The following is a 22771-nucleotide window of genomic DNA, read 5'->3' on the forward strand; positions in this document are numbered from 1 at the left end:
ACTCAGGAGGCTGAGGCAGGAGAATGGTGTGAACCCGGGAGGTGGAGCTTGCAGGGAGCCGAGATCTGACCACTGCACTCCAGCCTGGGAGACAGAGCGAGACTCTGTCTCAAAAAAAAAAAAAAAAAAAAAAAAAAAGACAAGGACATGTAGGACAAAAGAAGATCGAAAAACCATCCCAAATTAAAGGACAACCAAAGAGACACGATGACATCTAAACGCAATGTGTGCTCCTGCACTGGATCCCAGAGAAGACAACAGCTTTGTTTTCCCCTTGCTGTAAAGAAATTAGGGTAACTGGCACAAACTAAATAAGGTCTGTGAATGCAATAATAGTATTTTATCAATGTTGACTTCTGATTTTGATAATTGTCATTAAGAGAATATCCTTATTATTAGGAATACAGAGTCAAGTATTTGGGGGGTAAAGGGCCAGCAACTCTAATTTAAAGTCAAATTGTTCAGAAGAAAAACAATAACCTTAAGTATGTGCGTATGGGAAAACGAACGTAAGGCCACATGGTAAAATGTTAACTGGGGAATCTGGGTGGTGGGTATATGAGTTGTCTGCACTATTCTTGCTACTGTTCTGTAAATCTGAACTTATTTCAAAATAAAAAGTTGCCTTTCTGTCCCTAAAAAAAAAAGCAGCCTCCGTAGCTGGAGGCATTCACAAGGCTAGTGTGGCATGGGGTGACAGTGGGGTCTGATTAAGTCACTAATATTGATCTAAGAGCTGAAAAGAAAGGTGTAACCTTCAGCCCTATCTTCTACTGCTATGGCAATCAGGCTTAGACTTCTAAGGGCAGCCTTAAAGGATATGGGATGCTGTCTCAACCTAAGGGCTAAGAATAGCACCTGCTCTATCTGGTCAAGTGAGTCTCCCATGACGGCCGGTCCACGGTGGTTACAGAACTCACCAGGTACCACACAAAGATAAAGGGGAAAACACAACATCGATTATGGAAACTAACTTTTCTGGTTTCCTGAAGATGCAGGAACATGCAGCAGCTTATAGGTACAGTGAAAATTCTAACTACTAAAGAAGAAAAAAGGGAGGAAAGAGTCTACAAAAAGAAGAGGGCCTTAGAGGCAATCAGACTGTAAAAGGAAATGGGACTAGTTAGGCAGGCAAAAGGAAGAGGGGCATGTAGGTAAAAGGAAGAATGGAGACTACAGGGAGAAGACACCGAGAAAGCAGCAAGGCACTGTGAGGTCTGACAAGGTCAGGCAACTGGAAAGCCCACCAGGCCGGGGACTCCTCCTGCTTACCTTTGGCGGACTCCTTAAGTAAGTAGGTGCAGCGGCGGACCAGTAGAGAAAACATGGCCAAGCCCAGAGCTGCAGCTTGTTCCTGGATCACAGAGCGGCATTCCTCTGAGAAGCAGTCTGAGGAGAAGCAAATGAAACTCTCAGCACCCCAGGGGGACAAGGGCTACTTTTCCCTGCCTTACAAGATGCACATCACTGGCCATGTTACCGACCTTCCTTTTCCTCACTGAAGACTAGGGCTAGTAATATTCCCCTCTCAGAGTGGTCATAAGGCCAAGTACAGACTCATGTGAAGCACTTACCACGAGGTCTGGCATATGGATATGTGTTCAATAAGATGATAAGGGTCACCTCTGTCAATTCTACATCACTTTCCCAGGAACAGTTACCTCAAGAAGGGCAGTCTGAGCTGGAGCTGCATGGTCTCTGCCTTTAGCTACCTACCGATAATGTAAAGCTATTGTAACAAGAACTCAGATTTAAGTAACTCAGTCTCTCTAGTGTGTAACTAACAGGAGCATAGTCATCAATTAAGATTGGAAAAATACACATTTTAAAATGATCTTCTTGAATCACCAAACTTTAGTCCCATCCTTACCTTCTCCATGACCCTCCTCCTAAGAAAACACACATGACACAAATAATCTACTTTCATGGAATGAGTTAATTTTATGCAGAACAGTGCTTGGCACATAATAAGCACTTAATCAGTGTTGGCTTTTGTTTTCACAAATTCCTTCCCCTAGCGCTAAAAAATAAATCTGGCTCCCAATCCCAGTACCCTCTTTCCGTTACGTTTTCAGCCTGGCTAACTAACTTCCTTCTGGCTCCAGGTCACTGAAAGGAGCCACCTAGTTGGTGGGCAGAATTACTCTTTGGTGGCAGCTATGTGACATACTCCCAAAAGCCTGCCTGTACCTACTCTTCATCAGTGGCCTTCTCCGAAAGCCACGTCATCTGAACTCGAGAGGAGCTGGTGACACACAGAAGGCAGCAGTCGACCACACAGCCTCCGAGGAGACTCCACATACCCACAGGAGACAGAATCAGGGGCCAGGCTCACTAGCTCTGGCAGCAGCTAATCTGTTAATTCCCTCTCTATTACAGGAGAACTCTCAGAATCTCCAAGTGTTAAAAGGATAATCAGCTAAATGTCTGATCTCTGTCCCTGCCTGTATTTTAACCTCAATAGCCAAGGGGAGCCCTCTCATCAGCTCACCAGTCTTGTCAATGGGGCCTCACTGAAGCTGTTACTTCAAGAGACATTACCCAACCACAGTGATTCCTTACCATCTTTGCCCCAGGAGCAAGTATGACTGGAGTACACAAAGCCAGCCCCAAATCACTTCTGAAAGTACTGGGCATAAGAAGTAACAGGCTGCTGCTCAGAAGGGCCCAACAAACGAAGAGCATCAGGGTAGTCATTCTTTGATTGTGGCTTTCCCACCATCCTTGCAGATGCCCACTGGTCCCAGATGTCACCCTCTGACTTTCCAACTCAACTATGGCAGGCAGTTAAGGAAGTGGTAACAATCCATGTGAGTAGAATAGACCAGTCTCATCATTCCTGTCCTGTTAAGGCCCTAAACCTCTGTTAGAAAGAAAACAAGTATCCAAGAGCCAAGAAGAGGGAGGATGGAAAGCAGGAAAGGGGAAGATATGTAAGTTGTCAAGAAAAGTTAGCAACTTCTCCCCTTCACACTCCCCATAGGCAGCAGCACTGTCAGTACCGCCCAGCTCAGTCCAGGCCATTGCCACGCCCAGACAACATCCTGCCTCTAACTAGCAACGGAGCTGGGAAGAAGGGAGTAAGTCCAGAACAGAGGGAGCTGGGAGAGGACAAGTGGAGGCCACATCCTGGCAACCGACACTGAATAAACATTAGTGCCCCCTCATCAACTGAGCAGAAGTTACCTTCACTCAGAAGGCTAGAAGGGATGAAGTGGGGTGTCCTGGCTCCAAGAGACTGGCATTTTGTGAAGCACAGGCTACAATAAGACACTCTCATGAGCTTGGACAGAGACAAGACAGGGGAGGTTTCTTTCAGCGAGCCTAGTTCTATATTTATGACAAATGGCAATCTCAGGCTACACTGTCTCTCAGAGTTCAAGATGGGGGGCTAGGGCTCAGAGGGGAGAATGGACTGCTTAAGAACAATGGGATCTGTGGTCTTTGTGGACTCCAGGTTGGCTCCTTTTCTAAAGGCTCCTGCAATAAGGTCTGGAGACCAGGCAAGGTAGCAACAGCTGGAGTCTCTTCGGTGTAGATCTGAAAGTGCTCAGCCACCTCCCAGGCAGCAGCTAGAAGGCAGCTTCATGACTGCTCTGTCCTTTGTGATGGTTATGTCAGCTCGACTCCCCATCCCCTAATCCCCTCCTAAAGAAAGGCTTGAAATAACACTGCCTGCTTATGTGTCTGGTCCATCTGATGTGGCGTGTTAACCAGTAACTGTTCTGCCGTAATCAAGCAGGTGGAGATTTCACAAACAATCGAGGGGGTCAGACCTCTGACTGGCCATGTTACCTGGAGCACCTCCTGGAAGGCCTGCCCTTCTCCATGGCTCAGTGGTACCTCAAGCATATAGTGAGCGTGTAGAATGTGCCACACTGTGTACTAGGTATGATGGAGCACACGGCTACAAATAAAACATGCTCTCTGCAATCTTTCAATAGGGTAAAGAAAACTGTTATTTATCCAAGTAACCACGGCAACCTGCATCCAGCGCCTCAAGTGAGACAAGCACTAAGTGCACAGCATCTTCCTGGGCTGCTCTCGGCCTCACGCAGGCTTCCACAGGCTAGAAACCGCAAGACACCACTCCCTGAAAGCATTCACCGTTACACAGTGGGTAGGAAAACAGCATCTAGATTCCCAGAGTCCACCCACTTTGGGGCTAGACCTAGGAAACTGGCCCTAGTCTGATGAATGCCCATATATATCCCTAGGGTTGGGCTGGGCCAAGCCAACAAGTGATGCGGGGTGGGGGAGGAAAAGGCATTGTTTGCCTTGGTATTCGCCTGGGTTCCTCTGGCTTTGTGTCAGGTAGCAGGAGCATGACAGGAGCTGAGGAACTCATTAACACTGTGAAACAGCCTTTCCCCTTCTTTCCAAAAGCAGAGACTTGCTCAAGGGTTTCGGGTAAGGGTTTTGGCTAAGGAAGTCAGACGGAAATATTTCTTACTAAGAAAGTCACCTGAGGTCTGAACTTGGTTCCACCCCTTCCCACATGTGGGCAGGTGACCACAGCTCCTATTATTCCTATGGCCAAATACCTGCTCGGACAGAAATATTCTTCTTGCTCCTATGTAATGGGGAGACTTTCTCATTTTTCTGAGAATATATTCATGGAAAACATAAACCAACTGTCGTCAAAGTTGCATGAAATCAGGAAATGGAGCGGCCGGGAGAAGGCTGCCATGTGGCCGGATGTTATGTATTTCTAATTAGTGCTATACATCTTTCAACAGCAAGTGTCCTTCTGCTGGGAAACACAACACACTGCCCTTGTTATTGTAACTGTCAGAGAAGTGCTTAAACAGATAATCTCCAGGAAAAGTGATAAACATGTCCCCTCTCCCACCAGTATGTGTGCAATGGTGCTGCCAAAGCAAAGCTGTGCCTGACAGCTCCAGGATGGCAAGGCATCCTCCTGCAGGAAATGGGAGCGAGGCAGGAGGGGTGGAGAGGGAAGAGCAGGGGATGGGAGGCAGGCCCACCTGCCTGGGCCCTCTAAGCCAAGCCAAGGGATGGTGGCTCAGAACCACTGCTTCTGATCAATTGTAGTGTTTTCGTCAGGGAGAGATTTGAAGGAAACCAGTACTAGTGGGATGGAGTTCGGTTGGTCACAGAAAAATCTGGCAGTGATGGAACTATCATACTTCGCCTGGTGCACACAGCCAGCTTCCTGGCAGGAGCATAAGAAGAGTAATGAAGAGAAGACGCAGAATGGATGACACATGAGTCTAATGCTCTGACAGCAGCAGAAGGGATTCTGAGGTCACTGGGGTCCACGAGCCATTCTAGCACAGAGAACCAACTATCTGCCTAGATGCTTCACTAAGAGCTGGAGAAAAATGCAGGCAAGACCACTTATTCACCAATTCCCTCCCCACTGTCTCCTCCCAAAGAAAGGAAATGAATGGTCAGTCACCTCCAAACTAACACCACCTGGAGGCAATTTGTTGGCCCTTATCTTTCCGACATAAGGCTGCTTTTCTCATGAGTCAGTTACCAGTCAGACACAAGGCTGGCACAGTTCCTGAGCAGCCCACCAAAACCTCCTTGTCTACAGGAAGTGGGCAGTGAGAGCATCTTTCAACTGCTGCTGCTTGAGCCACAGAGTTCCCTGTGGCAGCTGCTAGCTGAAGAGGAGGTAGAGGAAGCAGTCGCTGTATAGGAACCAGACAAGAACAAAATCTCAGAGCAAAAGCAGAGATGTCTTTTCATCATGTCATTCCCTGAGGAGAAGAACGAATGAGTCAGCAGAATCAGGCACTAATACACCCAAGCGAATTATTCATGCACAATGGCAAACAGAGGCGACTGAGTGTAAAGCAAGTCATAGCACTTTCCTAAACTGATACAGTCAAGTGACATGGTGTGAATATTTGTCCCCACCCAAATCTCATGTCGAATTGTAATCCCCAGTGCCGGAGATGGGGCCTGGTGGGAGGTGTCTGGATGGTGGGGTGCATCCCTCAGGACTTGGGTGCTGTCTTTGTGGTAGTGACTGAAATCTTGCGAGATCTGGTCTTTGAAAAGTAGGTGGCACTGCCCTACTCTTTGCTCCAGCTTTCGCCATGTAAAGTGCCTGCCCCCCTTTCGCCTTCTGCCATAGTTGTAGGCTTCCGTAGGCCTCGCTAGAAGCCGAAATGCTTCCTGTACAACCTGCAGAACCATAAGCCAGTGAAACCTCTTTACTTTATAAATGATAGTCTTAGGTATTTGTTTAGAGCAATGCAAGAACAGCCTAGTGCACGAAGACAAGACAGAAGAAGGTGGAAGGCAATTTCCTTCCTAGGAGCCCTCCCTGTCAGTGTTCTCTTTGGATTTTCTTCCAAAGCTCTTCTGAAAGTAGGGAGATGTGGGGGCAAAGGAAATCCCAATCTCCTAACTAAATGACTTCTCCCATTAATTCCGAAAACACGTGAGTGCCCAATTGTGGAGGATATAAAGGAAAGTAGGATCCTGCCTGCAAGAAGATGATAATCTAATAAAGAAGACAGGAAGCATACATACATACTCAAGTAACTATAATTCAAGACAATGTACTACATATCATAAGGAAGATGGAAGTAAGATGTTTCTGTCACCAGAGGGAAAGGAAATCATTTCAGCTAGTATGTAACAGAGAGGGTTTCATGGAAGAGACTTTTGTTTTTGAGACAGATTCTCACTTTGTCGTCCTGACTGGAGTGCAAGTGGTGCGACTGTGGCTCACTGCAACCTCTGCCTCCTGGGTTCAAGCAATTCTCCCACCTCAGCCTCCCAAGTAGCTGGAATTACAGGCATGCACAGTTTCACCATGTTGGCCAGGCTGGTCTCGAACTCTTGGCCTCAAGTGATCCACCTGCCTCAGTCTCCCAAAGTGCTGGGATTACAGGCGTGAGCCACCATGTTCGGCCAGAAGAGACCACTTCTAAGCTGGGCTGGAAGAGACGAACAATGATGGAGGTGGTGGAGGCAGGGGGGACCACATGTACTACTTGAGTCATGAAAGTAGTGTGTGTGCTGTGCTCTGCCTGGAACCACAAAGTATAGGGCCTGCAATGCCAGAAGAGGAACATGAACCTGACTCAACGGTGAGGGGGCACTCACTGAACGTGAACCTCACTCAACAGTGAGGGGGCACTCACTGAACATGAACCTCACTCAACAGTGAGGGGGCACTCACTGAAGGTTCTTGAATGAAGCAATGAGTGAATATTTTATAAAGATCATCTAGCTAAAGCATTTAGGAACTAATTAGGGTAGCTGGAAAAAGCTAACAATGAGGGAGACCAGTTGGGAAGCTAAGAGAGCATGAACTTGTTTGAAGCAAGATAAATTACATGTAAAGCACTTCATAAAGTTTATAATGCCAAGTAAGCGTAACATCTTTCTTATAATAAAGGTAGAAGAGGGAATGAAAAGGAGTGCATAGATATGAAAATTACTGCAGAAAGAAAATCAAAAGAGGCCAGTCATGGTGGCTCACGCCTGTAATCCCAGCACTTTGGGATGCCGAGGCCGGAGGACTTCTTGAGAGCCCAGTAGTTGAAGACCAGCCTGGGCAACAGAGAAAGACGCTGTCTCTACCAAAAGAAAAAAAAAAAAATCCAAAGAGGCTGGAGATAATGCTGTTGAGGCGGGTAGGAGGGGGTGAAGACTGCTGGAGCAGGTCAAAGACTCACGGATCTCAGCAGGTTCCAGAGGATCCTGAAAACTCAAGAAGAGTAACAACTCACCAAACAAGATCCGAGAAAGGGGGCAGAAACTCAGGACTGCAAAACACCTGGAGGGAGAGAGGTATGTGTCAAGGAGTCCCCAGGCTCCCTGCCTCTTGGCTCCGGGCCAAGTCCTGTCTTTCCAGAACAAAGACACTTCAGGGGGTCAGAAATACTTGAGGAAGACCAAGCAAGAGAAGGCCTGGGAAGTCTGAACGGGCGCTCCCTGTGGAAGCCATTAGATATTCGGCACTTCATTTGTTTCCAATTCTTGTATGAGTACAGCTCCAGGCTGTGGGGTGAGAGGCTCCTCTCTGACGTAATCAGGAAGCAGCTGCAAAATTAAGGAATCCCTCATGACATCATAAAAAGGGTCGATGGTTTACTGGGGAAAGTATAAAAATTAATTACATATTCCCAAATGACACCCTTCCCCTAAATCTGTACACACACTCTCCCACCTCCACACATTCTCTCATCAACATCCAGAAGCCACCTCAACGGACAGGGTACAAAAGGGCAAACAAAACCCAGAGAAGGTTCTTTGATGCACCCACACTGTCTGCCCACCTATTTGGAACTTAACAAGCAATACCTTGTCCTGGAATTTTTATTCATAGAGTAGGTTTCCTCAACAGAATTCTAAGCCCCTTGAGGGCAAGAGCTATGTCAAGACTTCACATCCTTGGAAATCAGCAACATAAAGCGGTTCCAGAAGCGTTTACGGCTCATAACAGTAGGCACACGTGCCTCTCTCACTTGTGGATCTAACTATGAATGACGTGATTCCACTGTGGCCAGACATAATAACTAAGACATTTTGAGACCTATGTTGGGCAAAGAATATTTATATATATTATATCAAAGTTTTACAAAAGGATTGCCTAACTATTATTCTCCTTTTTGACATTTGAGGAAACTGGCTCAGAGAGGCTAAACGAGCTGCCCAAAACAAGGCTAGAAAGTGCCAGAGCTGGGATCTGAATCCAGTTCTGTCTGCTCTCATGCCCACGTTGTTTGCATATCTGATTTTCAAATGCCTGTGACTCAAGCTTCACACTCCCACTGTTCCTCTCTCCTTTGCTATGAACATGAAAAGCTCAGACTACTCCAACCACAGTGCTGCATAAGGAGCTCAGAGATGATAACGCTGTGGAAAGCCAAAATGAAAAACATGACATCATTTACAACAGTAACAAAGAAAATGAAATACTCAGGTAGAAGTCTAACAGAACGTACGGAAACACTACGCTAAAAATCTGAAAATGCTGATGAAAATCAAAGACAAAAAGCTGGGCACGGTGGCTCATGACTGTAAACCCAGTACTTCAGGAAGCTGAGGCGGGCAGATGACCTGAGGTCAGGAGTTTGAGACCAGCCTGGCCAACATGGTGAAACCCCATCTCTACTAAAAATACAAAAATAAATAAATAAATAAATAAATAAATAAATAAATAAATTAGCTGGGCGTGGTGGTGTGTGCCTGTAATCCCAGCTACTCAGGAGGCTGAGGCAGGAGCAGGGGAATCGCTTGAATCCAGGAGGCGGAGGTGGCAGTGAGCCAAGAGTGCGTCACTGCACTTCAGCCTGGGTGACAGAACAAGACTCTGTCTCAAAAAACAAAACCCAGAAAATAAAAGGCAACCGAAAAACTGGGGAGAGTTACCATGTTCCTGAACTGAAAAACTCAGCATTGTAGAGATGTCAGTTAATTGTTTAATGCAACTGCTATCAAAATCTTAGGAAGGTTTTATGTAGATAATAGATCTATACGTTTAATGCAATAGCTATCAAAATCTTAGGAATGTTTTATGTAGATAAAACAAGCTTACTATAAAGCTTATCTGGAAAAGCAAAGGTTGTAGAACAATTCAAACAATTTTGAAAAAGAATAAAGTGGGAGAAATCGTTCTTCCTGATATTAAGTTAACGAAGAAAGGGGCTGGGCATGGTGGTTCATGCCTATAATCTCAGCAATCAGGGAGACCAAGGCAGGACTGCTTGAGATCAGGAGACTAATGTCAACAACATAGCAAGACCCCACCTCTACTAAAATAAAATTAAAAGGAGGAAGAGCTTTTCAACAAATGGTACTGAAGCAATTAGACATCCGTATGCAAAACAAACAAACAAACAAAACCTTGACCTAACTTTCACACTTATCCAAAAATTATCTCATAATAGATCAAAGACTTATATATAAAACACAGGACCATAAAACTCTTAGAAAAAAATGGAAGAAAATCTTCAGGACCTAGGACTAAGAGTTCTAAGACTTACTGCCAAAAGTACAATCCATAAAAGGAAAAACTGATATACTGGATTTCATAAAAATTAAAAACTTTTGGCCGGGCGCGGTGGCTCAAGCCTGTAATCCCAGCACTTTGGGAGGCCGAGATGGGCGGATCACGAGGTCAGGAGATCGAGACCATCCTGGCTAACACGGTGAAACCCCGTCTCTACTAAGAAATACAAAAAATAGCCGGGCGAGGTGGCGGGCGCCTGTAGTCCCAGCTACTCGGGAGGCTGAGGCCGGAGAATGGCGTGAACCCGGGAGGCGGAGCTTGCAGTGAGCTGAGATCCGGCCACTGCACTTCAGCCTGGGCTACAGAGTGAGACTCCGCCTCAAAAAAAAAAAAAAAAAAAAAAAAAAAAAAAAACTTTTGCACTGCAAAAGACCCTATAAGAAGATGAAAAGGCAAATGATAGGCTAGGAAAATCTATTTGCAAACCACATATCTGCCAAAGAACTAGTATCCAGATTATATACAAAACTCTTAAAACCCGGCCAGGCGCGGTGGCTCACGCCTATAATTCCAGCATGTTGGGAGGCCAAGGTGGGAGAATTGCTTGAGCCCAGGAGTTTGAGACCAGCCCTGGCAACATAGCAAGACTGTGTCTCTAAAAAAATAATTTTAATTGGCTGGATGTGGTAACATTCGCCTGCAGTCCCAGCTACTTGGGAGGCAGAAGTGGGAGGATCACTTGAGCCTGGGAGGTCAAGGCTGCAGTGACCCGTGACAGTGCCGCTGCACTCCAGTCTGGGTGACAGAGACCCTGTCTCAAAAAAACAACACATAAAGAAAAATAAACACAAACCAAAAAACAAACAAAAAAAAACCTCTCAAAACTTAACAGTAAGGAAACAATACATTTAGAAAATGGGCAAAAAGACAATCAGATATTTCATCAAAGAGGATATACAAATAGAAAATAAGCACAAGCAAAGATGTTCAATATAATTAGCCATTAGGGTAACGGAAAATAAAACTATAATGAGATCTCATTACATATCTTTCAGAATGGCTAAAATAAAAAACAGTACCACCTCCAAATATTGGGAAGGATGCTGGGAAATCGGATCACACGTACATTGCTGACGGAATGTAAAATGGTATAGCTGCTCTGGAAAATAGTTTGGCAGTTTCTTCTAAAACTAAAAATGCACTTATGATATGATCCAGCAGTTGAATTCTGGGGCTTTATCCTGAAGAAACGAAAACTTACCTTTGGAAAAAAACCAGTATGTAAATGTTCACAACAGCTTTATTCATAATAGCCCCAAACTAGAAACAACCCAAATGTCTTTCCACAGGTGAATGGTTAAACAACTGTGGAATATCCATACCAGGGAATACTACTCAGCAATACGAAGGAATGAACAACTGATGTGTGCAGTAAGCTGAACAGGCTCCAGGAAATTATGCTTAGTGAAAAGCCAACTGCAAAAGGTTATATACTGTACAATCCCATTTATATAATATTCTTGAAATAATATATTTATAGAGATGGAAAACAGATTAGTGGTTGCCAGGGGTTAGGATTAGGGGCTGAAAGGGGGTAAGGGTGGTTCTAAAGCATAGAGCAGGAAGGAGCTCTGAGTGTTGGGAAAGTTCTGCATCTTGATTATGGTAATAGTTACATGAAGCTACATGTGTGATAAAATTGCACAGAACCACACACACAAGTGCAAGAGAACTTGTGAAATCTGATTAAAGTCAGTGGATACCAATGTCAATTTCACGATGTTGACAATACACTAAAGTTATGAAAGACACGAAAAATGGGGAAGGAGGGGTGAAGCGTGCATAAGACCCCTCTGTACATTTTTAAAACAACTTCCTGTGAATCTATAATTATTTCAAAATAAAAAGCTTTAAACATGTAAACACAACAAAAAAAGTAAACCCAAATAAAATCGAAACAGATCTGACACAGCATTCCAGAAACTTTTACACAGAAAAGGGTTACTCAGTCACTTGGGGGATACTTTCTCAATTAACAGTAGCTGACGACCCTGTCCAGATGCTGGAGCCCCTTGTTCTCATCTTCTGCTGCCTGGCCTGAGCTGGTGGAGATGCCCAGTTGTGGCTCCTCACCAGGCTTGAACAAGGAACCGTCAGGGGCAACCAAAAGGAAAAACAAAAAGGAAAAGTTCACTGAAGACAGAACTGTCTGAAGAACAAGGACTAAAGCAAGAGAACTTCATCATCAAGGCAATGAATCACTGGATCAGTAAATTCCACGGCAAGCAGCACAAAGTGAAGGCGATGAAAAAGTGAAGAGAGGTTACGAATGAATTGCAGAAACCGAGTGAGCAGTTTAAAACTGTTCTTGCTTCTCAAAAAGAAGGTACACATCTCAAACCAATGGTACGCACATTCTTCAAGAAAGAGCAGTCAGAGGAAAAAGCTGCTTCAAACGTGAGTCTGAATACTGTTTTCTTCTTAAAGGAAACTACTTAGGCATTTTCAGGGTTGCTCTGGATCATCAACCAGATGGATATTAAGGTATTTATTTTTGGCCAGGCATGGTGGCTCATGCTTATAATCCCAGCACTTTGGGAGGCTGAGGTGGGAGCATCACTTGAGCCCAAGAATTCGAGACCAGCCTAGGCAACACAGTGTGAGACCCTGTTTGAGCCCAGGAGGTTAAGGCTGCAGTATCGTGGAGTGATCATGTCACTGCACTCCAGACTGGGTGACAGACTAAGACCTTGTCTCAAAAACAAATAAAATAAAATAAAATAAAAATAAACATAAAAAATTTTAATTTTGATTTTTCTTTTTTTAAAATATTTTTGGAGGTCAGGCACAATGGCTCACGCCTGTAATCCCATTGCTTTGAGAGGCTGAGGCGGGTGATGACTTGAGGCCAGGAATTCAAGACCAGCCTGGCCGATATGGCGAAACCCATCTCTACAAAGAAACACAAAAATTGGCCGGGCGTGGTGGGTCATGCCTGTAATCCCAGCACTTTGGGAGGCCGAGGTGTGCACATCACAAGGTCAGGAGATCAAGACCACGGTGAAACCCCGTCCCTACTAAAAAATACAAAAAAGTTAGCCGGGCGTGGTGGCGGGCGCCTGTAGCCCCAGCTACTTGGGAGGCTGAGGCAGGAGAATGACGTGAACCCAGGAAGCGGAGCTTGCAGTGAGCCAAGATCGTGCCACTGCACTCCAGCCTGGCAACAGAGCAAGACTCCGTTTCAAAAAAAAAAAAAATTAGCCGGGTGTGGTGGCACACGCCTGTAGTCGCAGCTACTCAGGAGGCTGAGGCAGGAGAATCACTTGAACTCGGGAGGCAGAGGTTGCAGTGAACTGGGATTGCGCCACTGCACTCCAGCTTGGGTGAGAGAGCAAGATTCTGTCTCAAAAAAGTGTTTGGTTTTTTTTTGTTATTGTTGTTTTTTGTTTTTTTGAGACGGAGTCTCACTCTGTCGCCCCAGGCTGGAATGTAGCGGAGCAATCTCGGCTCACTGTAACCTCCACCTCCTGGGTTCAAGCGATTCTCCTGCCTCAGCCTCCCAAGTAGCTGGGATTACAGGCACCCACCACCATGCCCAGGTAATTTTTGTAGTTTTAGTAGAGACGGGTTTCGCTATGTTGGCTGGTCTTGAACTCCTGACCTCAAGTGATCCACCCACCTTGACCTCCCAAACTGCTGGGATTACAGGTGTGAGCCACCATGCCTGGACAAAAAAACCTTTTTTTTTTTTTTTAAGTGTCAGCAGTAAATGGATTTTATTTTAGGTAAACTTTGCTGAAAAGTGGAGACTAAAAGGGATTCAACCTGCATATACCGTTTTTAAAAATGTGAATTTAAGCCTTGTATTCCTTATAAACAATTTTTAAATTATACTTTAAGTTCTAGGGTACATGTGCACAACGTGCAGGTTTGTTATATATGTATAAATGTGCCATGTTGGTGTGCTGCACCCATTAACTCGTCATTTACATTAGGTATTTCTCCTAATGTTATCCCTCCCCCTTCCCCCCACCCCACGACAGAAAAAAAACTTTTTGTAGAGACAGGGTCTTGTTTTGCTGCCCAAACTAGTCTCAAACTCCTGGCCTCAAGTGATCCTCCTGTCTGAGCCTCCCAAAGTGCTAGAATTAGAGGCATGAGCCACTGCACCTAGCCCGAGATATACACAAACAGAAACACATACACATAATTTTATTTTATTTATTTATTTATTTATTAATGAGACAGGCTCTCGCTCTGTTGCCCAGGGTGGAGTACAGTGGCACAATCATAGCTCACTGTAGCCTCAACTTTCCAGATTTAAGCAATCCTCCCACCTCGGCCTCCCAACCTCCTGGTCTCAAATTCCTGAGTCTCAAGTGATCCTCCAGCCTTGGACTCCCAAAGTGCTGGGATTACAGGTGTGAACCACCACACCCGGCCCAATATGTATTTTTTAATTGGCAGCATCAACTGCAATACTCTCATAAATAGCCCCTTTGCCAATGTATCTGTAATTACAAATCAAACGTTTCCTAAAAAGTAGGTGATTTCATCCGAATCAAACATGTTTGCTTTTCAAAAGACAAAATGAAAAGGAAAGCCACAGAAAATTATCTCACTGGGAAAAAAAATTGTAAAAGATACATCTGACAAAGGACTCAGAACTGAGGTATATAAAGAATTCTTTCAACTTAGCAAAATAAACAAAAAAATTGGGCAAAGATGATAGATGGATGGCAAGTACATACATGAAAAGATGCTCAACATTACTAATCATTAGGGAAATGCAGATGAAAATTACACATACAACTCTATACCCAACAGGATGGCAATAATAAAAAAGATGGACAAACAATAACAAGCACTGGAGAGGATGTCAAGTAGCTGAAATTCTCACACACTGCTTCAAGAATGTTAAATGAGGCCAGGCATGGTGACTCAGCCTGTAATCCCAGAACTTTAGGAGGCTGAGGTGGTGGGTGGATGGCTTGAGGTCAGGAGTTCGAGATCAGCCTGACCAACATGGAGAAATCCCATCTCTATTAAAAATACAAAAAATATTGGGCATGGTGCAGGCACTGTAATCCCAGCTACATGGGAGGCTGAAGCAGGAGAACAGCTTGAACCTGGGAGGTGGAGGTTGTAGTGAGCCGATATCACACCACTGCACTCCAGCCTGGGTGACAAAATGAGACTTGGTCCAAAAAAAAAAAAAAGGAAAAAAAAAAAAAAAAAAAGATAAATGATATAACCACTTTGGCAGTATCTTAAAAAGTTAAACACCAGGCTAGGTATGGTGGCTCATGGCTGTAATCTCAGCACTTTGGGAGGCCAAGGTAGGTGGATCACTTGAGGCCAGGAGTTCGAGACCAGCCTGGCCAACATGGTAAAACCCCATCTCTACTAAAAATACAAAAATCAGCCGGGCGTGGTGGGACGTGCCTGTAATCCCAGCTACTTGGGAGGCTGAGGCAGGAGATTCGTTTGAATCCAGAAGTTGGAGGTTGCAGTGAGCTGAGACTGTGCCGCTGTACTCCAGCCAGGGCAACAGAGCAAGACTCCATCTCAAAGGAAAAAAAAAAAAGTTAAGTACCAAATGACCCAGCTATATCACTCACAGGTATTTACTACCCAAAAATGAAAGCATACGTGCACGCAAAGAATGTTCATAGCAGTTTTACTCATGAAGCTTAAAAACTGGAGCAAAAAACACCAAATATCCATCAACAAGTGAATGGATAAACAAATTGTGGTATATCCACACAGTGAAGACTATTCAATATTAAAAAGGAACAAACTACTTAATCATTCGAATGTCAAAAACAAGTTCACACCTGTAATCCTAGCACTTTGGGAGGCCAAGAGGGGAGGATCACATGAGCCCAGGAGTTTGAGACCAGCCTGAGCAACATAGTGAGACCCTAACTCTAGCAGAAAAAGATAAAAAATTAGCCTGCAGTGGTGGCAGTTGCCTACAGTCTCAGCTACTTAGGAGGCTAAGGCAGGAAGATCACTTGAGCCCGGGAGTTCAAGGCTACAGTGAACTAAGATCATACCACCGCTTTCCAGCCTGGGTGACAGAGCAAGACTGTGTCTGAAAAAGGGAAAAAAAAAAAAAAAAGAAAGAAAGAAACAGAGTAATGACATTTAGAAACACAGTAGTCTGACCCTTCACCTGAAGTGTTAAGAGTTCATAACTAGAGGCTAATTTGATGAAGAAAAGTAGACATCCACTGAGCACCCAGTATTCAACAAAGCCTTGGATGAGGTGTTTTGCATATTGTATCTAACACTCAGAAAACCCCTGAGAATTGGCACTGATAACCTGCTTTATGAACCAAGAAACTCAACCTCAGAGAGGGTAAGTAAACTTTCGTCATCAAGGCCACGCAGCTGGCAAGTGGCTGAGTAGGGAATTCTAACCCTCCGCCAGGTCGATTCCAAAGCTCTGTACAGCATGACGACACAAGTGCCACCTTCTGAAGGTGAGAAAATGATATCCAGAAGTGCTGGGCCCCTCCAGAGGACACCTGGCTCTCCCTTCTTCTTTACACAGGACTCCAGGGCCAAGACATGTCTGGGGGGCTCTATCAATACATCTTGGCAAGACAGACAGCAAACCATCTACTCTCTACGAGAAAAAATGAAAATACTTCTAAATGAGTGCTTAACTTTTTCCAGGAAATACCCATACAGTTTTAGAAATGGTACTCCAATAGATTTCCTGGAAAATAAATAAATAAATAAGTTGCCAGTCAAAACACACTTTGGCCATTTCCACCTTAGCTGTGTCTCTGGATTGGTATTTTTGTCACTCACAGGTTACTGCCTGAGCCCAGAGTTATTCAATACACATCCCCTCTCGGGCAAGCAGAGCTGCTGCCAGCAGAATAGCATGCTGGCACTGGACGAGTCCCTTAGTAATGAGGCCCAGGAGAGCAAGGGCCTGCCATTCCAGCGTCTCATTTGGAAGAGTTACAAGCAGATCCTGTAGGACAGAGTTTCTGCTTCTACACTGCTTGCCAGACGTTTGGGGAAGCTTGCCTCTCTCCCAGTATTTGAGGAAAAGCAAAGGAAGAGTAGAAAAGCATGGTAGCTCCTTAAACAAGACAGGTGGTCCCTATGGAATCCCATACAGCAGATATGAGGTGTCGTGTGTCAAAAGTTTAAGGTTGTGGAGAAGAAGTGATACAAAAGAGGCTTCCTAAGAGGCATACCCATTAGCCAATCTAGAAGGAAGTCTTCCCGTAACAGTGAGAAGGAAGAAATACAGCTACATCACTTTTAATAAAGCAAGGAGAGATTTGGCCGCTGATTCAGACACACACCTTGAAACCCACCTCTGCTGGTATGAAGCTTCAGGAGCACTTTCAGCCAGAAGTAAAAATTAGGGGGGATAATGCCTGCAGACACCTTGATTCAGAGAAACTCCATTGACACGGCAGGCAGAGGGGAGGGGAAGTGTTCAGCTTCCATTTTCACAACTTAACTCAATTTATTTTCATTCTATGGCTTCCTAAACGATTTTTTTTTAAGCGATGGGGTCTTGCTCTGTTGCCCAGGCTGGAGTTCAGTGGCATGGCCATAGCTCACCGCAGCCTTGACCTCCCGGGCTCAAGTGATCCTCCCACCTCAACCTCTGAAGTAACTGGGACCACAGGCATGTGCCACCATGCCCAGCTAAGGATTTTTAAAAGTCTGACAGTGTTTGTAAACAATGCCAAAAATAAAACAATTCCGAGACAGGTGAGACAGAAAGGTACCTAGAACAGAAAGGACCTCTTGGAGGCCTTCTGAGAAGTTAGCTTTTTCAAGAAGCTTCCAGAATATAAAGACTAGAGTCATCAAACAAAGTTTAAGGGGTCAGTACTGAAAAACAAGACCAATGATAAGACACAACTTTTTGGTGGCTACCTTGTGAATATCCAGATCTGCGCATTCATTTGACTCTGCTCTAGAAACTCATTCTAAAATGGTTCCTTGAGGCCTTACAATCCATGACCGATGTCCAGACCATTGCGAACGTAATGACTTCATCCAACCCCACCCACTGTGGTGCATCTAGTTTTAAAGTAGAAGTAAGAAGAATAATAAGCTAGATAAAGCAATTGTGTCAAGGAAGAAAGTGAGAAAATAGCACTAAATGAAGGTGACTAGAAACGTGGTAAGGTACCAGCTAGTCTCCGGACCTAGAAGCTGTGGAATGGACGTACCTTTCAATAATAATGCTTCCAGCTGGGTATGGTGGTTCACACCTATAATTCCAACACTTTGGGAGGCGAGGTAGGCGAATCACTTGAGCCCAGGAGTTCCTGGCCACCCTAGGCAACATGGCAAAACTTCACCTCTATTAAAAATACAAAAATTAGACGTGGTGGCATGTGCCTATAATAACCCCAGCTAATCAGGAGGCTGAAGCAGGAAGATCGCTTCAGCCTGGGAGGCAAAAGTTGCAGGGAGCTAGATCACACCACTGCACTCTAGCCTGGGTAGCAGAGTAAAACTCTGCCTTAATAGTAATAATAATAATACAGCCCATCTAAATTTGTACTTAGCTGCTGGACTGGTCAATTTGTCAATATACTTACTGAAAACAATATACATTGTTTTAAAGTTGTATGTATCTAGTTCTTTGTTTTGTTTTATTTTTTGAGACTGAGTCTCGCTTTGTCACCTAGGCTGGAGTGCAATGGCGCAATCTCAGCTCACTGCAACCTCCGTATTCCGGAATCAAGCCATTCCCCTGCCTCAGCCTCCCAAATAGCTGAGATTACAGGCGTCCACCACGTCTGGCTAATTTTTGTACTTTTAGTAGAAACTGAGTTTCACCATGTTGACCAGCCTGGTGTCGAACCCCTGACCTCAAGTGATCCGTCCATCTCAGTCTCCCAAAGTGCTAGGATTACAGGCGTGAGCCACCACGCCTGGCCTGTATCTAATTTTAAACTAGATTAAAATTTTTTATATTTATTCTTTTATACCACAATTCACAAAAGATTTGTGACAACTTACAGCAAAATCACATAAAATAACGTTAAAGTAGATTAAAGAATCAAGACCAAGAAAAAGGAAAAAATGTCAGTCACATGGGTTAGCAGCCTACCATAAACGGACTTAAAATTTGACTTAAAATTTACTGTCAGCCAAAGCAAAAAAGGAAACACCAATAACTGTATAGTTCTCATTATCAGAAAGGAGTAAGTATATCCATTCCTCAGGAAAAACAACTCCTTTTTCTCAGCACTGAGTCCAAAAATAATTTTTTTTGTTGTTGTTGTTGTTTTTTTTTTGAGACAGAGTCTCGCTCTGCCGCCCAGGCTGCAGTGCAGTGACCGGATCGCAGCTCACTGCAAGCTCCGCCTCCCGGGTTCACGCCATTCTCCTGCCTCAGCCTCCCAAGTAGCTGGGACTACAGGCGCCGCCACCTCGCCCGGCTAGTTTTTCGTATTTTCAGTAGAGACGGGTTTCACCGTGTTAGCCAGGATGGTCTCGATCTCCTGACCTCGTGATCCGCCCGTCTCGGCCTCCCAAAGTGCTGGGATTACAGGCTTCAGCCACCGCGCCCGGCCCAAAAATAATTTTTTAAAGCACAGACTCTATGCAAGAGATAGTATATGAAAAAAGTGAACAATAACCTTACAAATATATAAATACACACACATATATATATATATATATATATATTTTTTTTTTTCTTCCCAGAGGCTAGTTCTGTCATCCAGGTTGCAATATAATGCCGCACTCTCAGCTCGCTGCAACCTCTGCCTCCTGAGCTCAAGCAATTCTCGTGCCTCAGCCTCTCGAGTAGCTGGGACTACAGGTATGTGCCACCATGTCTGGTTAATTTTTGTTTTTAGTAGAGGTGGCATTTCCCCATGTTGGCCAGGCTGGTCTCGAACTTCTGACCTCAACTGATCCACCCACCTTGGCCTCCCAAAGTGCTGGGATCACAGGCGTGAGCCATCGCACCCAGCCTGAAAATATTTTTTATAACACATAGCCTATTATTACATGCTGTTAAAAGATACCCCAGAAATAGTATCCTAAAGTTATCTATATGGTGAGACAAAATACATATATATAAAATTCTAAAAATATTTTTCCAAAACCCATATATAGGAATAAGTTATACATTAATAGACACATTGTGTTTTAAGAAGCTCTACAGGCCAGGTGCAGTGGTTCATGCCTATAACCCCAGCACTTTGGGAGGCCGAGGCTGGAGAATCACTTGAGTCCAGCCTGGGCAACACAGTGAGATCCCACCTCTACAAAAAAATAAAAAATAAAATTAGCTGGGCATGGTGGCATGCTCCTGTAGTTCCAGCTACTCAGGAGGCTGAGGCAGGAGGATCACTTGAATCCAGGAGTTCAAGGCTGCAGTGAGCTATAATCACACCACTGCATTCTGTCCTGGGCAACACAGCAAGACCTTGTCTCTAAAAAAAATAATAAAATTTGGCGGGGAGCAGTGGCTCATGCCTGAAATCACAGCACTTTAGGAGGCCAAAGCAGGCAGATCGCCTGAGGTCAGGAGTTTGAGACCAGAGACCAGCCTGACCAACATGGTGAAACCCCCTCTCTACTACAAGTACAAAAATTAGCTGGATGTAGAGGTGCATGCCTGGAATCCCAGCTACTTGGGAGGCTGAGGCAGGAGAATCGCTTGAACCCTGGTGGCGGACGTTGCAATGAACCGAAACTGCGCCAGTACACTCCAGCCTGGGCAGCGGAGACACCTCAAATAATAATAATAATAATAATAATAATAATAATAAAAAAAAAAAAGATGACAGAAAAATATTTTTTAAAAAGATCTAGCCAGGTGCGGTGGCTCACGCCTGTAATCCCAGCACTTTGGGAGGCCGAGGCGGGCGGATCATGAGGTCAGGAGATCGAGACCATCCTGGCTAACACAGTGAAACCCCGTCTCTACTAAAAAATACAAAAAACAAGCCGGGCATGGTGGTGGGTGCCTGTAGTCCCAGCTACTCGGGAGGCTGAGGCAGGAGAATGGCGGGAACTCGGGAGGCGGAGCTTGCAGTGAGCCGAGATCGCGCCATTGCACTCCAGCCTGGGCAACAGAGCGAGACTCCGTCTCAAAAAAAAAAAAAGAAGATCTATAAAACTAAATTAAAATAACACTAGGCCAGGCATGGTGGCTCATGCCTATAATCCCAGCACTTTGGGAAGCCGGGGCAGGCAGATCACTTGAGGCCAGGAGTTCAAAACCAACCTGGCCAACATAGTAAAATCTTGTCTCTACTAAAAACACACACACAAAATTAGCAGACATGGTGGTGCATGCCTGTAATCCTAGCTACTTGGGAGACTGAGGCACAAGAATCACTTGAACTCAGGAAGCAGAGGTTGCAGTGAGCCGAGGCCAAGGATGGTGCCACTGCACTCCAGCCTGGGCAACAGTGCAAGACTGTGACTCAAAAAAAACAAAACATAACATACAAAAAACCCCACTAAATTAGAAAATGATCAGTTTTATTTCAAAATTATCCATGATGGGTTTCTTTAAATAGAGAGATTTCTAATATCTGATATCTAATATCTGATGTCTAATATCTGGTATCTAATATCTAATATCTGATATTTAATGCAGTTGTTTAGTCAACATTCTGTATATGACACCTCTAAGGGTCAGAGAAACCCAAATGCAAAAATGCTTTACAGTTGACGATGAGGGATCAATCCAGGATGAGGAATGAAGAATTCTAAAGTCCTAAAGAAAAACTCTAGATAAATGAGAAAGTGACATACACTAGAAAAGATTGTTTTAAAAAGGCCAATGACATATTAAAATACATATGCAATTAAATATATACATATATAAACACAGATGTATGGATATAAAGGGGGAATTGTCTAGATTGTAAAATTTAATTTAGGCACATTTTTGGAATATTTCTACAACAAAAAGTATAACAGTATGCTATAAAGCAAGGGGATTTAAAAGCTACATTTATATTTTAACACTGGTACTGAGAACAAAGCTCCATAAATGTGGGATTAGCAACCCCCTGCCAAACAGACAGGTTTTAAAGCACCAGTTCAACTTTATTTTCTTGGTGAGATTTCCTCCATTTAGAGGACAGAGCTGACCTGCTTCTGCCTGGCTCAAAAGACCTAACAGGTTTATTTATAGACCATTGCCTTGCTTCTTTAAAAGGGCCCCACACTTGCCGGGTGCGGTAGCTCATGCCTGTAATCCAAGCACTTTGGGAGGTCGAGGTGGGAGGATGGCATAAGCCCAAGAGTTGGAGGCTGCAGTGAGCAATGTTCGTGCCACTGCACTCCAGCCTGGGTGACAGAGGGAGGCCGTGTCTCTCCAAAATAAATACATAAATAAAGCGTCCCACATCCAAAGATGGCAAATGACCAGTCAAAAAACAAAATGGCAAACCTGCCTCCACGCTTCTGAATGGCCATTCTCCTACCCCACTCTCCACAGTTTACGACTTTCCTCTCCCTTGCCTAAGTCCTTCCTTCAAGATCCAGTACATACCAGACCTGTACTATAGGCCTCCTCCTCTGGATTCTGGCAGTATTTCTACCTGTAACACTCACCAGGCGTGTGGCTCACAGCTGTCCTCATACAGGATTTACAATTTACCAAGCTGCCCCACCAGCCTAGAAATCCCAACAGGGCAGGGTCCACAGCGCAGACCCCACCAAACCCAAAGTGCTTACTGCAGCGCCTGGGTTGCTGGAGCTGATCTGAACGGTACTTCACATGGTGCTGAACCAATTCGTTTCTTTATATTCACACAGTCAGCATTCACCAAGTGGCTACTACATGTAAGGATCTGTGCT

General features: G+C 44.6%; 1 protein-coding gene across 2 annotated transcripts in view; it reads right to left on the minus strand.

The window, feature by feature from the left end:
* SMG6 (SMG6, nonsense mediated mRNA decay factor) overlaps nucleotides 1-22771 on the minus strand; it is a 243643-nt gene that overhangs the window by 127735 nt on the left and 93137 nt on the right. For both annotated transcript variants that reach the window (XM_025362851.1, XM_025362852.1), the window contains one exon: nucleotides 1273-1389. In XM_025362851.1, coding sequence (XP_025218636.1) covers nucleotides 1273-1389 — 117 coding nt within the window. The remainder of the gene's footprint in view (nucleotides 1-1272; nucleotides 1390-22771) is intronic.

Source organism: Theropithecus gelada, chromosome 16, assembly GCF_003255815.1.
Source record: "Theropithecus gelada isolate Dixy chromosome 16, Tgel_1.0, whole genome shotgun sequence".
Classification (NCBI taxonomy): domain Eukaryota; kingdom Metazoa; phylum Chordata; class Mammalia; order Primates; family Cercopithecidae; genus Theropithecus; species Theropithecus gelada.